The sequence below is a fragment of the Giraffa tippelskirchi genome, chromosome 2, assembly GCF_054371585.1.
Source record: "Giraffa tippelskirchi isolate mGirTip1 chromosome 2, T2T-mGirTip1v1.2.pri, whole genome shotgun sequence".
Classification (NCBI taxonomy): domain Eukaryota; kingdom Metazoa; phylum Chordata; class Mammalia; order Artiodactyla; family Giraffidae; genus Giraffa; species Giraffa tippelskirchi.
Window position 1 is genome coordinate 33,501,500 of NC_137276.1, and position 15,150 is coordinate 33,516,649.

Sequence of the window (15,150 nt, forward strand, 5' to 3'; positions counted from 1 at the left end):
TTTAGACATGCAGATAACATTTACTGAGGCCTTTGTGTTGCTGGGCATTATGCTAAGAAATTAACAGGTAGGATCTCATTTTCTCTTTAGTATATGGTACCTATAAAGTAGCTACTGTTTATTTTCCCTCTTATACAGAGGAGAAAACTAAAGTAGAAAGAAGTTGTTAACATGCCTAAAACCATACAGTCAGTGACAGATCTGGGAACCAAACCCAGATGGACAGTGTATATAAAAGAATAGTGAAAATAGTTGATGCAGCCTGTGGTGAAAGATAGCTTTATCTCCTTAACCAGCGTGTAGTCTGCCATACAGAAATGCCCTGAAGGTCCTAACGATAGAGTAAGCTGAACTTATGTTACAGACAACTAAATTACATGTTGAGTCAGACAGGCCCTCATCTTTCTCTCTTTTTCTTAATTCTTTGTCTTTTCCATCCTAAAATAATAGGGCTTAATTTTATGGAGTTTATATATCCTTGTGAATAAATGTGCTTCAAATCAAACATCCAAATTAGTAGATTCCCTTTAAAAAAACCTTGCAGGGCTCATCAACATTACTTTCATTCCTTAAAACATTTTTGAGCCATTACCTTGGAACTTTCTTTGGACTTTACATCTGGTCTTTTGAATTTTTGCAGTATCAGAAAACCACAAAAAAATTTCATAAATGGAAGAAATCTTTTTTGACATCCTACTGAAATCTTTAGTTTAAAAGAATTAAGACCCACAGAGGTTAAAGCTGCTGCTTAAGATCACACACCTAGTTGTTGGCAGAGCTCTGACTTGTTATCCCAGTTATCTCTGTAGGAATCCATAAGGACACACATGACCTAAGACAAAGTCTAGCTTATACATGAGCGTGGTAATTGCCTTTGACTTGGTGAGCCCAGTTTAGGAAATTTATCCTAAGAAAAGATTGCAAGAGGAAAAAACAGCTCTGCATGTAAAGATTCTTTAAAAAAAAAAAAAGATTCTTAGAGCAGGATTATTTATCCCAGTGAAAACTGGAAACAACCTGAGTGTTTAATAACATTGGTACAGTCATGTGCATTGAACTATATCAAGTCAATGGGATGTTTAGGAGTAATTAAATTATTTTGGCAACATGGAAAATGTATATGCATTATGAGGTGACAAACTAGAGTATAATATTTAATATGCACTGCAATTAAAACTTGATTTTTAGCACATGGGGGAAAATGAAGAAAATTAATTTAATGTAATTGGTTGATGAAATTATGGTTTCATTTTTTTTCTTAATAAAAGGTTGGTTCCTCCACTCCAAAGTACAAGTCTTATTATTATTTTGTCTTGGTGATTATGACTGTAACAAAGAAAGGGAAATTTTTCATAGTATCATTCAACATTAATCGTAATAATGATTTGTAATGTGTGTGTATGCTCAGTCGTGTACGATTCTTTGCAACCCCATGGACTCTAACCCGTCAGGCTTCTCTGTCCGTGGTGTTCTCCAGGCAAGAATGCTGGAGTGAGTTGCTATTCCCTTCTCCAGGGGATCTTCCCAACCCAGGGATCAAACCCAGGTCTCCTGCATTGCAAGCAGATTGTTTTCCATCTGAGCCACTGAGGAAGCCCAATGATTATTTGTGATATGTGATTCCACATGGTTTTCCTGAATGCATGTGTATACATGTATATATATAAATGTGTGTGTGTGTGTTAAGAGAGAGAATCACACAGTGCATACTGCTAAATTTAAACAAAATTCTGTATATGAACTTACCATAATTCTATTTGTTTTTTTTCTTTACTACTACCAATTATAAAACAAGTTCACTCATTATAAAAAAATAATGCAGAAAGATAGATCATCACTGTTCTTAATGCTTTCTGACATGTGTCATGTGTCTGTGCACATGATGTGCAATATGTGATAATTAGGGTCATATCATGCATGCAGTTTTATGTTTCGCCTTTTCCATAAACTATATCCTAGACAGCTTTCCATATCCGTAAGTATAGAAATTTGTTTATAGTAACTGCTTTGTAGCCCATTGTGTGAATCTATAGGTAGAATCCAGTTCCCACTATTATAAAAATGCTGTGGTAAGTATCCACCCTACATGCAGATTTGCTCATGAAAATGATAAATTTCTGGAAGTGAAGTTGCTGGCACCAAGGGTGTGGGTGTTCATACTTTTACATGATGATGTAGGCTGCCAAACTACCCCTCCCAGCAAAGCTGTGTAAATGACATGTCCTTGTCTCCCGGAGACCCCCTGAGTTGCTTGTCTGCTCCTAACACAGTGCCACGTGTTCAGTAAAACAGCTGTAACCCACCCAGGTCTTCATCATGTACTCTTCACACCTCTTCAGGGAGACTTGCAGCTCCTCTGCTGAAACGTTTGAGCCTCTCCACGTCTAAATTGAACAGCCTGGCCATCGGTCTGCGGCAGATCGCGGCCTCCTCCCAGGACAGTGTGGGGCGGGTTTTGCGCCGGACGCGAATTGCCAAAGACTTGGAACTAGAACAAGTCACTGTCCCAATTGGAGTTTTACTGGTCATCTTCGAATCTCGCCCTGACTGTCTACCCCAGGTATGTGACTAATGCCAGCCATTGGAGTAGGGAATTGGAAGAAGAACATCTTTTCAGGATTCGAGATAAATCTCCCAGAGATACCTTTCTTTTGTTTCCCTTTCTTCCCACCCCTTCGCCCTCCCTCCTTCCCTTCCTTCCTTCCTTTCTTTCCCCAGAGATAGTTTTTGGGACTTGATTCTCAGGTTGCTCTTAAGGCAATTTATGTTTTTGATTCTTCCAGTAATTCTAAAAACAGTAATTCATATGTCCATTTTACAGTAGAAAAAAACTTAAGCTTATAAAAGTCAATACTCCTGTGACACTTGTAAGGATGCAGCTGAACCTTGAGCCCAGATGAATCTCCCATTCTATGACCATTCCATGCTTCCGCTGCAGGGGGCGCAGGTTCAATCCCTAGTCAGGGAACTAAGATCCCACATGCTACGCAGTACAGCCAGAAAGACAAAAACTTAGCTCACTGGAGCACTTTGTTCCCTGACCGCAGAGTGTCTGCTACCCTGCTGTAGGCTCATTCATCTAATAGCTGGTTTTTCCCATTTGAAAAAGACCGTTTAATATCAGTGTCACAGATGGCTTCCTGTAGGTGCGTCTCTTAGGAAGAAGAACTTTCAGTAGTTGATGGAGCCTAACATTTGAGCCCTTTAGGAAATCTGACAAATCACAGGCTATAATTGTGGAGAAACCATGTGGCAAAGATGTTGCCAAGCAGCCATGCTCTGAAGTATAAGATGGAATTAGAGGGTGACTTTGTGGCCCTAAATAATTCCCAAAAATCTGGAACCAGTTCCCCACTGGACTGATAACAGGATGGTACCAGCTCTTTCTTTGCGCTAGCCCCAAAGTTTCAAAGAGAGATTATATTTAGAAACAAACAAACAGAACCTTTTCTTCTAGGGCATATGTGACCCTGGAAGTCCCACATGCTTTGTGAAGGCTATTCCCTGACATGATCTAAAATCAGCTGGTCCACCGAGGGACTCCCATACCATTGGGGTCTGTCCTCAGCCTGTGGCTGGTGCTGTCACACAGTCCCCTCTGTGTGCATATCTGTCTCATGAAGAACCCCCCAGAGATAACTACAAAACTGTCAGCTGGTAGAAATGGGTCCTAAGTTGCTCTGCAGGCCGTGTCCATGAAGTTTCTCTGCCACCTTTTATCCATACCAACAAATACTTCACTAGGAAAAAGTTTCCTCTTTAGCCAGTTACAGCTGAGATTTCTCACCTGGGATCTTAACGTTAGATGGCATCCATGAATCCTGAAAATTACATGCAGAATGCTGTGTGTTTGTGCATTTATCTGGGAAAAGTTGACATAACTTTTGTAAGGTTCATGAGCAATAAAAACAAAAAAGGATTAAGAATTATTATTGTGGAGATAAACATGTTCAAGCAAGTTTTATTTTGTACAGTTTCTTTTGATATATTACAACAGCAGGAAGGTTTTCATTCATCCCTAGAGCATTCAGAAAGTTCAGCTTCAGGCCTCATCAGATCAGTGTCATTAGCCCTTCACTCCCAGAGGGTAACTAACGCTCCTTCTAGATGGCCTGCTTCTTCCTGCCAGCAGTCTCTGCCACAGCTGTGCAGGGGCTCAGCACCAGGCATTAGAGCTCTCAGAGCAATGACAGGGCCATGGTAGGGTGTGGCCAGAGATGCTGCATAGCCTCAGGTGCTGCTGAGTCAGGTGGAGTAACACCTAAGTCAGGAGGCTCCTGAGCACCTGTGGCCGGAGAGAGTAGGGCCTGTGTGACCCTGGGAACTTAACTTGGGTTACTCCATAGTGGTGCTAAGGAAGCTATATAGTACAGTTTCTTAAGATCTGTGCTTTGGCTCTGAGGTAAAGGTCCCCAGCCCTGCCACTTATAAGCTGTGTGTCCTTGGGGAGTTACCAACCTCTCTGGGCTTCAGTGTCCTTGTCTGTAAAGCAGTGGATAAAACAGGTACTTAATTCACTGGAACGTTGTAAAGATTAAACTCGGTAGACCTTATAAAGTGATTAGCGTAGTGCTTGGCACAGAAAATATGCTCAGTGTTTCACTGCATTCCTCTTTGATCTACAGGTGGCAGCCTTGGCTATAGCAAGTGGTAATGGCTTGTTACTCAAAGGAGGGAAGGAGGCCTCACACAGCAACCGAATCCTTCACCTCCTGACCCAGGAGGCCCTCTCAATCCATGGAGTCAAGGAAGCTGTACAGCTGGTAGGTCCCTGGGAATGAGCTAGGTCAGGCCCAGAGGAGCTGGGCCAGGTCTTTGGGTGTTTGAAGCAACGTTCAGGCTGCAGAAGGCCAAGCCACTTGTAGAGCAGGCTTGACTGGAGGAGCAGCAGGTCCTGTGTGCCTGTGACTTTGGACAGTGCCAGTGCTGCCTTGGCCCAGGTTGAGTGGCTCATGAAGGCCCCTCTCACACAGCTGTGTTCTGGTACCACTGATTGACAAGAATCATTCTTGAGGTCATAGGCAGCAGGAATACCAGACCTAGAGTTTGAGGCCTGGGCTCTGCTCGCTGGCAGTGATTTAGGCCAGGTCTGATGAGATATGTTTTATGAAAGTTTGTTAGAAACCATCATGCAGCTTGTGTGAGGTCGTGCTATTAACACTGTTATTGTTATGGTCATTATTTTAACAGTTGTGTCACTCTCCTCTACCATCCAGTGGAGGTTTTGAACTACTAGATGGTTTTATTGAGTACCTACTGTGGACACAGCACTTTCATCCATCATTTCACTTAATCCTCACAACAACCCTGTGAGAAGAATACCATTAATTGCTAGGTCCATTTTATAGATGGAAAAAAAATAGGCTCATTGGTAAAATAACACCCCAGAATCACCCAGAGTTGAGATTTGGACCCAGGCTGACTCCAGATCCTTCTCTTTTTCCCTTGAGGCCCACTCAAGCGTACATTCCAGGATACTGTTGGCTTCTAGTGGGGAGGGGGGTTGGTGTATCTACAAACCTGCCTCATTACATGCTCCCTGCCAAGAAGCTGGGCTATTCTTACAGCAACATAGTGGTTGGAAAGAGCACAGACTGTAGGGGTTTAGGTCTCAGCTGCACCATATCCTCATTTAATGTGACAGATTTCCTCCTCCTCCTTCCTGTTGGTGTATAACGTATATAAAGAATCCTTATCTTATGTAATGTGTACGTATGCTCAGTTGCTCATGTCTGACTCTTTGCGACCCTATGGACTGTATGTAACCCACCAGGCTCCTCTGTCCATGGAATTTTCCAGGCAACAATACTGGAGCAGGTTGCCATTTCCTACTCTAGGGGATCTTCCCAACCCAGGGATCAAATCCACGTCTCTTGTGTCTCCTCCTTTAGCAGGTGGTTACTTTACCGCTGAGCCACCTGGGAAACCCATATAATTGTGCCCATATATATATACACACACACGTATATAAACCACCCCCATAGCAAGACACAGAACATTGCCAACACCTGAAAGACTCCCTACGCCCTTCCTCATCAGCATGCCCTACCTCCTCCACCATCAAACCATTTTTTTTTTTTTACTTCTTTCACATTCCGTTTCTTTTGCCTATTCTTGAACTTCAAATAAATGAAATCATACAAAATGCACTCCTTCATCTGTATTTCTTTATTCATTATGTCCTTGAACTTCATTCTCATTGTTGCATTCAGCAGTAGTTTTCCTGTTTTATTGCTGTGTCGTATTCCATTTACAAGCATGTACTACAGCGTATCCTTTCTTCTGTTGATGAACATCAGGGTTGTTTCAGTTTGGGGAGATGCAGATTGAAGCTGCTGTGAACCTTCTTTTAAATGTATATTTGTACTTCTGGTGTTAGTAACACAACCATATGGGGGAAATTAAAAATCAAGAGAAGGAAAAAAATGCCCATAATCTGCAAGTTCTAACAGAAGCACTTCAGTCAGTCCAACCAGCATCCTGGGGTAGAGGTTGTCAGCCCAAGTCATGAGAACCGTTACTCCCTAGTAAGACCCAGCAGCATGTCATTGGGCTGTGATCGGGGAGCCAACGGAGCACCACTTCCCTTTGTGACCCTCACAGCCTGGCATACTCTGTATCTTCTTGAACTTCCAGAGATCACACTTTGTACCTCTTCTGGCATCTTAAAAGTGTCCATCCCATGTTTTGGCTCATTGTGGCCTAGTCCTGTTTTCCATGTCAGACTCCTGAGTTCTTTGAGGGCAGGGACCCTATCTGCATGTTTTATAATGTAGAGCACGGCACCTGACATGTAGAGTTTAAGCATTTGCTGGACAACTTTTCAATTCCCATGATCCCTTGTTTTTGAAATAAGTTCTCACAGCGTCAGACTTAGTTCTCAGGAGGTACAGACATTTATCTGTGAAAGGGATGCTGCTACTTCCATAGTTTGTGTGATCAAAAGTCATCTTCATCTTTTTATTCTCTACCTCTTCAGGTGAATACCAGAGAAGAAGTAGAAGATCTTTGCCGCTTAGACAAAATGATAGATCTGATCATTCCACGAGGCTCTTCCCAGCTGGTCAGAGACATCCAGAAAGCTGCTAAGGGCATCCCAGTGATGGGGCACAGTGAAGGCATCTGCCACATGTACGTGGATTCAGAGGCCAGTGTCGACAAGGTCACCAGGCTAGGTGAGCTCGATCGGGTCCCGTCTTACATGGGCAAAATATTTCTCGTGTCCTCAGTGGCCCTGGTTCATGTTAATAGAAACAATTCTTTATTCTCTTCTTTCAGTTAGAGACTCTAAATGTGAATATCCAGCTGCCTGTAATGCTTTAGAAACTCTGTTAATCCACCGAGATCTGCTGAGAACACCATTATTTGACCAGATCATTGACATGCTGAGAGTGGAACAGGTAGGACAAGGCCATCACTTCCTGTCCTCACTCCCGAGATTTAGAAGCCTCTGGGATTAGACTAGGAGCAGCTGCCATTCCATTTAAGGCCATCTGAAAAGCAATGTTTTTGAGCATCTGCCATATACAAAGTTGTGTGCTGAGTACACAGAGTGAGTGAGACACGCCTGTGCCTCTAGAGGCTGGAAGAAACCCATACACAAATAGCTTCATTCCAAAGTGGAGTGTGTTTAGGGCTAAGAGGGTTCAAAGATAACGTCAATCACATGGCAACCCACTGAATGGACTCTTTCCTGGCATAAAGTTTATGTTTCTGACCACACATTCCTGTTTGGATTTGACTTGAAAAGATTATGCAGAAATGTTTTCAAGCCAAAAATTTACATATAACCTCCCCTCCACAAAGGTCTTCAGTTACCAGTATTAATGTGCTTATTAATGCAGTGATTTTTAGGAGTGAGCAATTTGTGTAATGTCTGCTCTGGATTATTTTCTCACTGTATCATTAAGATGATAACCAGTGCCAGTAAGTTTTGAGTATAAATGTATGTTCCATCCTAAAATCCTAATTGCAAAAAAATAGACACTCCAGGTAAAAATGGTCAATGTTAAATTTTCTGTCAGGACACATTTTAAACTTCAATATCTGGTATCATGGTGTCCTTTCAGAACTGTGTGAACTAGCGCAGCAGTAGAGAAAGTGATTGCTGGCCTTGGTTGCTTTGACCCTGAACATGTGTCTCTTCCCTTCCATCCTTTTGCTGAAAAGGAAGGCTTCAGTCAGCTACAGATGTGGCAATGGGAATCTGCAAGGACAGTTTGGAAAATGAAAATGTACCCCACAAATTACAAGAGAGTTAGATCACATGACCACTTATGTTTGGGGCCTGACCTTGCACTAGTGGCCTGTTTGAGCACTGGTGTGTGCCAGGCACCGCGCTGGACTGGACTGGACAAGAGGAAAGCTCTCTTGTATCCAGGAGTCAAACCTGCAGTTCTGATTCAGACAGACCCACAATGTCACCAGTCCTTCTCAGCATCGCCTGGACGTTCCTCAGTCAGAATGAGCCCGTGTGTGTACTTCTCAAAGCACCTTGTAATGCAGGAAGTAAAGCAGAGGGCACCTTGCACAGGGGTAGGGCTCCGGCCCCTGGGGAACCTAGTTGGATCCCAGGCCTGGAGGCTGTGGGGTCCCAGATGGGAAACCACGCAGGACCTTGGGAGCAATAGGGACCAGACAAATGGGACTTGTTGGTACTTGAGCCAGTGCTTGACCCTGAAGAACTGTGACTGCATCCTCAGTGACCAGCCCTCAGGATCCTTAAATTCCTTCAGCCAGGAGCGGGATTAGCCCCAGAATCTGGGCCTAAGCCAAACCTGGATCTGGGGCCCAGCCGCATATGTTAGATTCATATCCATATGTTAGATTCAGAAATCTAACAACTCACCATAGTTTGAAGTGATTCCCAGCCAAGTACTATTTTCTTCTAAAGCCCACCTAGGACTTCTCTAGCAGAAGAAGAGAAATGTGTTTGGGGCATCTCCCTCTTTCCATCTGAATCCAGTGCCTAAATCCCACATGCAGGGGATGGTATATCTTTAGTCATGTGTTCATTTCAGTAAAATGCCAGCAGTCAAGGGCTTATGGGACTTCCTGGTTAAATCCCTGCTCCACTTTTACCAGGGGACATTGCTAGCAAGTGGCCGTCAGCATTTTCCAAAGCAGAGCAGTCTGGAGGATGGAGGCTGCCTCTGAAAGGAAGCGGGGGCCGGTTTGGTTTCTAGGACCCAGGACCCCCGGGCTTATCGTCTCTAGACTCACCTTGCTGTTGGATCCAGAAGGAGGAGTATGCACTGCCTGTTTCTGCTGTGTTTATGTCGTTGCCCCCAACTTCCTCTGCCCCAGGTGAAGATTCACGCAGGCCCCAAGTTCGCCTCCTATCTGACCTTCAGCCCCTCCGAAGTGAAGTCCCTCCGAACTGAGTACGGGGACCTGGAGCTGTGCATTGAAGTGGTGGACAGCGTGCAGGACGCCATCGACCACATCCATAAGTATGGCAGCTCACACACGGATGTCATCATCACGGAGAACGGTCAGTGCACATAGGCAACAGCACGCGGGGTCTGCCTTTTCTGCCTTGATCTCCAAGCTGGCCCTGCTCCACTCAGCCCCTCTTGGCCTGCATGAAAACACAGTCTCAGTGTACTGCTGATAGCGCCCAGGGTTGGCGGCACTTGCTGGCTCACTGAGTGCTTGTATATCTGTTACCCCGTTGTGTTGTCACAGTGGCCCTGGGAGGAAGCAGGGAAGACATGGTTTGCTCCACTTTAAACTGGGCTCACCATGTGTCAGAGTCATCACCCTTTAATCCATGCAGCAGTCTTTCTGCTGGAATAAGCCCATTTTACAGCTGAGGAAGGGCTTATCAGGTGGCACTAGTGGTAAAGAACCCGCCTGCCTAAAGCAGGAGATGTAAGAGATGCAGGTTTGATCCCTGGGTCAGGGAAGATATCCTGGAGGCAGGCATGGCAACCCACTCCAGTATTCTTGCCTGGAGAATCCCATGAACAGAGGAGCATAGCGGGCTACAGTCCATGGGGTCGCAAAGAGTTGGACACGACTGAACTGACTTCTCACACATGCAGACAGGTGAGGAAACCAAGGCTGCAGAGGTTAGGCAGAGAACCAATCAGCAGAGGGCAAAACCAGCTCTGTACAGTCACTCGTTCCTTTCTCACGTGATCACTGAAAGGCATGCCTGGTTGTCAGGCATGGGAGGCTGACCTGTGGTCAAGGAGAAGCCAGTGTGGCCCCTCAGGGAACTTCCAGTCAGTTTAGAGGAATCACAGCGCCACCAGTGAGAACAGCTAGTGCTTACCAAGCGCCTGCCATCCGCTAGGTCTGGGATGAGTACTCCCCGGCTGTAAGTTCATTATGTCCTCTCCACAAGCTGGGAACTAGGTAATGGTGTCAGTCCTCATTGTTCTCAGGCATAGGTTCAGAGACGTGCCCACAGTCACCCAGCTGGTGGGTCTGGAGTTGGAATTGAGACTTAAGGATTTGGCTCAGAGCCTAGAAACAGATAGTGTAGACAGGCCATTGCCACACTGAGGGTATGTCTACAGGGAGATCTGGATTCTAACCCAGTCTTTCCCATGTACCTACTGTTTCGGCAGCATGGCTAATGAAGCGGGTTTGCTTTCTTCCTGTTTTAGATATTCACAAGTCTATATGTTTAATATTCAGGGAAGTACCCCAGGGGGCTGGGCCCTGACCCAGTCAGGCCCTGTTGAGTGGCTGGAAGCAGGGATGGTTTTCCCAGGCCATCCTAACTCGATTTCTTCTCATTATGCTGCAGAGAAGACAGCTGAATTCTTTCTCCAGCACGTGGACAGTGCCTGTGTGTTCTGGAATGCCAGCACTCGCTTCTCTGATGGCTACCGCTTCGGACTAGGTAAGAAAGAGTCTGGTTGGAGAGAAAGCAGTCCCTTGTGGATCACTTTGTGGCCCTAGGAGCATGGTGAGGGTGGAGGAGACGCCTGGCGTTTACAGTCACAAACGTGGTCAGGATGATGGAGATAGACTGAGGGAAAGTGGGTTTATGAGAGAGAAAGGTCACAGCTACCATGAACTGGTAGAGGTCCTGTGTTCTAGGCACTTCACAGGTTAAGAAGGTAGGTACTTCTATTTCCTTTTTCATTGATGAGGATGCTAGGATTCAAAGAAGTGAAGTAACTTGCCCAAAGTCACGCAGCTGGTGTTCAGACCCAGACTTGCATGAGTTCAGAGCCTGGCTCACTCCCTCCATGTTTGGCAGACCACAACATGTCTGCATGCATGGGTTGTGACAGGTGTGCATCCAGGGTCCCATGAGGGCACTGCCACCGCAGGCTTACTCCTTCAGAGAGACATATCCAGGTTGCCTCAGAGATAGGAATCCCCCGAGGATAGGACAAAAGAAGGCATTACTACTACCTATGCTGGGCTGAAGTATCAGCATCAGAAATAAACAGGTAAGCCCAGAGGTGCAAGGTTGACTTCTAAAACAGACTTTGAAATACAAGGCTTTGAAAAGGCAACCTCCCCCTTTCCGTCATTACTAGTAAAATCTCCATCCCCCCAGTAGTATAAGGATTTTTCAGACAGTCTCTGATTTTTAGGGGTACCCTTATACAAAGCTTCAGTAAGGCATTTATGGCACATCTGAAAATTATTTCAGCTACTTAAAACATTTTAACTCCTCTGAACGTTTGAATAGAGAACTGCCTAGAGAAATTATTCGCACTGAATTATGAAACGTTGTTAAAGGGAATTTTGCTTAGTTATTCTTAGTAATTGGGCTCTTTATTTTTAATTCCCATGTTCTTAAAGAAGAAATAACACACTTGTAAGGGCTGAGGTTCCCAGCATTCAAGTGAAGGTCCAAGATAGGGGAGGAGCAAAGACCACCACCTTGTCTTCCCAGCAGTCACTCAGAGCAAAAGCTCAGACTCTGGTTGAGTAAATTCCTGTGAAATGCATGAATAATAGTGACAGATAATATTTACTGAGCATTTACTAGATTTCCAGCACCATGCTAAGTACATCACATGCATTATCTCAGTTCTACATAATGGATTCTATTATTTTCCTGCTTTTCCAAAAGAAAAAACTGAAGCAAGAGATGGTTAGGCAGTATGCCCAAAGTCGTGTGGTCTCTATGCTGTTAAACCAGTGTGTGAAGCCAGTGGTCAGTCTCCTTGCCAACCACTGCCCCAGGCACCTCTTTGCTGCCTGCAGCACCACTCCACTGCTGTCCACTAGCTGGCTGCTTCTCATTGTTCAGGTTTCAGCCAAAGACAACTCTTCAGGGAGGCTCCCCCTGACCACCCTGTCCCAGGTGCTGCCACCCTGCCAGTCTCTATCCCAGAACCCTCCACTACACCCCATCACCACATGCAGTTATTTGCTGAGATGTTCTCTGGCTGCCTTGCCTGCAAGAATACAAGCTCCATGGATTGCATCAATTATTCACATACTTTATCGCCAAGGCCCAGCCCAGTGCCTGCTCAGTAAAGTTGGGATGAGCAGGGGAGCTCTGCCTCCACTGCACATGGTGCAGAAAACCACACCAGAGCCAGAAATAGCCTCGATGCCCCATGTCTGAGGCTGGAGCAGGAGGGAGGTAAAGGAACAGTATCCTTTCGTGTTTTCAGTCACTGTCTTATGAGCACCTAGCAGCTGAGCATTCTGGGGAGTATCTAGAGCATGTCCCTTACCATCTAGGGTTTGAAGGATACTTGGGGAGATAAAACCTCTGTACATTGTTGTACACCTCAAACAATGCCCAGATATCAGATAATGGTACACAATCCAGACACAAGACAGATGTCAGAGACAGCACTTGTAGAGTTTTCAAAATGCACTGAGAATAAAATATGAAAAAGACACCCATGTAGTCTGTTTCATTAGAAGAAGGGGCCTGACCATGATTTACAGTGAGAAGAGAACATGTTTATGGGGAGAGTGGAAGTCAGGCCAGCCTAGGGAGGGTAGGTCAGGAGAGGAAAGGGAGAGGGTGCCAAGTGAGGAGAAGGAAGAGATGTCTCGGTGGGCAGACAAGAAGCAGAGGCTGGGCAAAGCTGCATCTTCAATCCTTGCTTTCCTGCAGGAGCTGAAGTGGGAATCAGTACATCTCGAATCCACGCCCGGGGGCCAGTAGGACTAGAAGGACTACTGACTACCAAGTGGCTGCTGCGAGGGCAGGACCACGTGGTCTCAGACTTCTCAGAGCATGGAAGTTTAAAGTACCTTCATGAGAACCTCCCTATTCCTCAGCGAAACACCAACTGAGAGTCTTCAGAGGAGAGCTGGGCGTGTTCCGAGAGGTCTTCACAGTGAAGCTCATCTCAAGCATCTTGGGGTGAGCCTGGTCTTGTCTCCCACCTCCTGGTAGGACCTGCTTGTTGGAAAGTGCACCTCCATGCTTCTGGGCTGTGTGGCAACATCAGTCTGGGCAACGGACTTGCGTTCCAGCCCCCCCTTCTCTTTTTTTCTTTCCTCTTTAAGTTAGAAAATAATTGCTCTAGATAGGGATTTTGCATAATTGCTACAAAGAGGGACTTTGCTTCACATAGTGCAATTCCTTTTGATGATGAAAACAGAAAGGTGCGGTTTTCCCACATAAAAGGCAATGGAAAAATCACAGTCGCTTTTTACCTTTTATCACCTCAATGAGGTAGAGTCTCCCTTGGCATTTGGTTGTTAACAAGAGCCAGTCGTACCTGACAAGTCTCTCCACATTTCTTTTCTTTCACTCTCTTGGTCTTCAAAAATGAGAGATTTGGAATTTGGAGAGGGGCGGTTCTTATTAGCATTCTCATCAGAAACAGTCACAGAGATGGACTGAATCATTTGCACTGGGCAGGTTGGCCTTCTGTATTTATTTGTGGAGTGAATATGAAAAGCTTTCTAGCTGCTTGGCAGCCTCTCCGGATCCAGAGCTCAGCCCTACTTGTGACGCGGTTAGAACCAGAGCTGTGGACGGGAGGTGCAGGTTTGAGGATGAAGTACCTACCGCCTTTGTGCTTGAAATTTTTATGTGTTATTTTGTCATCCTGTCCTTCCTCTCCAAAACAAAAAATTAGAGAATTATTTTAATACTTTGGATTCTTCCCCCCTTTTTGAGAAATAAAGTTCTTATGAAAAGCCTGCGTGCACTATTTAAGTTCTGTTACTCCTTGTTACCCTCTTCCTCCCCCCTCCCTTGTGCTCTCACACCTGCTCTTACACAGTCTCTTCTCTGAACATTGATTGTCCTCAGCGGTGTCAGGTGTTGGTGGGAGCAGCACAGGCAGATCCCCAGGGGGAGGGACTTAGTCTGAGAGAGAGAGGAGGAAAATGAGAGAAAGCCCCAGGAGCCTAGGGACTAAAAACATGGTGACACTCTGAAGTTGAGCATGCTGTCCTTGTGCCGGGTCCACACACCCTTAGGATCGCCTGCTTCAGTGACAGCTCTGAGCTCCCTCCTTCCATCCTGTTCTTAAAGCCCTTGGTGCCTGATAGTCTGCAGTTGAAAGATTTCTTGTCTCATGGGGGCCCTCCCAAAGAAATAAGCACTCACTTACATGTTTCTTCGTATCCTCTGAGGATGTTTTATGAGCACAAGAATTATGGTGTCATGGGGAGCATGTTCCCAGGCTGGCTCCAGATGCTACCTCTCATCCCGACCCTTACATGGTCGGCCACGTTACCCTGCCTGCCCTGCCCTCTGAGTGGGGAGTTCTGGCATAGCTTGCCTGAAAAGGCAATAAACATAGCTGCCTGAAACTGTATGGCAAGTACCAAAATCAGCTCCCAACCTGACAACAAATGCCCCTGGAATCAAAAATAGAAAGTGACCTAAGAAGGCCAAGCCCTTGGGGAAGACTCCACTGAAGAGGCAGGCCTGGAACTGGGCCCTGAGGAAGACAAGTTGTAGGATAAAGAGAGGCCAGAGCATTGAGGCAGGGACTGGGGAAGCAAAAGCTGGAGCGGGGATGAAATGCAAGTCAGGGAGCAATGAATATACCAATTTGGAGCTGAAGTTCATGTGGGTAAACAAGATAGTACATCCCAGACAGCTGGGAGGTGTAACCTCACCCTTCTTAGGGCCTGGGACGGAGGTAAGTTTAGTGCAGGAAATGCAGCTAAAGTTCAGTCATCCATAAGTCCATTCTCCCTGTGCAGCCACCTCAGTCCTTAGTCCATTTCTGCAGAGACTGTGGACCA

At 45.5% G+C, this 15,150-nt stretch overlaps 1 protein-coding gene across 15 annotated transcripts in view; it reads left to right on the forward strand.

The window, feature by feature from the left end:
* Nucleotides 1-14,091, forward strand: part of ALDH18A1 (aldehyde dehydrogenase 18 family member A1) — a 38,601-nt gene extending 24,510 nt beyond the window's left edge. For 14 of the 15 annotated variants that reach the window (XM_081551717.1, XM_081551761.1, XM_081551783.1 and 11 more), the window contains 7 exons: nucleotides 2,340-2,560; nucleotides 4,626-4,763; nucleotides 6,980-7,175; nucleotides 7,279-7,400; nucleotides 9,307-9,493; nucleotides 10,760-10,855; nucleotides 13,052-14,091. In XM_081551717.1, coding sequence (XP_081407843.1) covers nucleotides 2,340-2,560; nucleotides 4,626-4,763; nucleotides 6,980-7,175; nucleotides 7,279-7,400; nucleotides 9,307-9,493; nucleotides 10,760-10,855; nucleotides 13,052-13,233 — 1,142 coding nt within the window. In that variant the 3' untranslated portion in view covers nucleotides 13,234-14,091. Of the gene's footprint in view, nucleotides 1-2,339; nucleotides 2,565-4,625; nucleotides 4,764-6,979; nucleotides 7,176-7,278; nucleotides 7,401-9,306; nucleotides 9,494-10,759; nucleotides 10,856-13,051 lie in introns of all 15 variants that reach the window. The other variant, XM_081551725.1, reaches the window with a different exon arrangement.
* The last annotated feature ends 1,059 nt before the right edge of the window (nucleotides 14,092-15,150 follow it).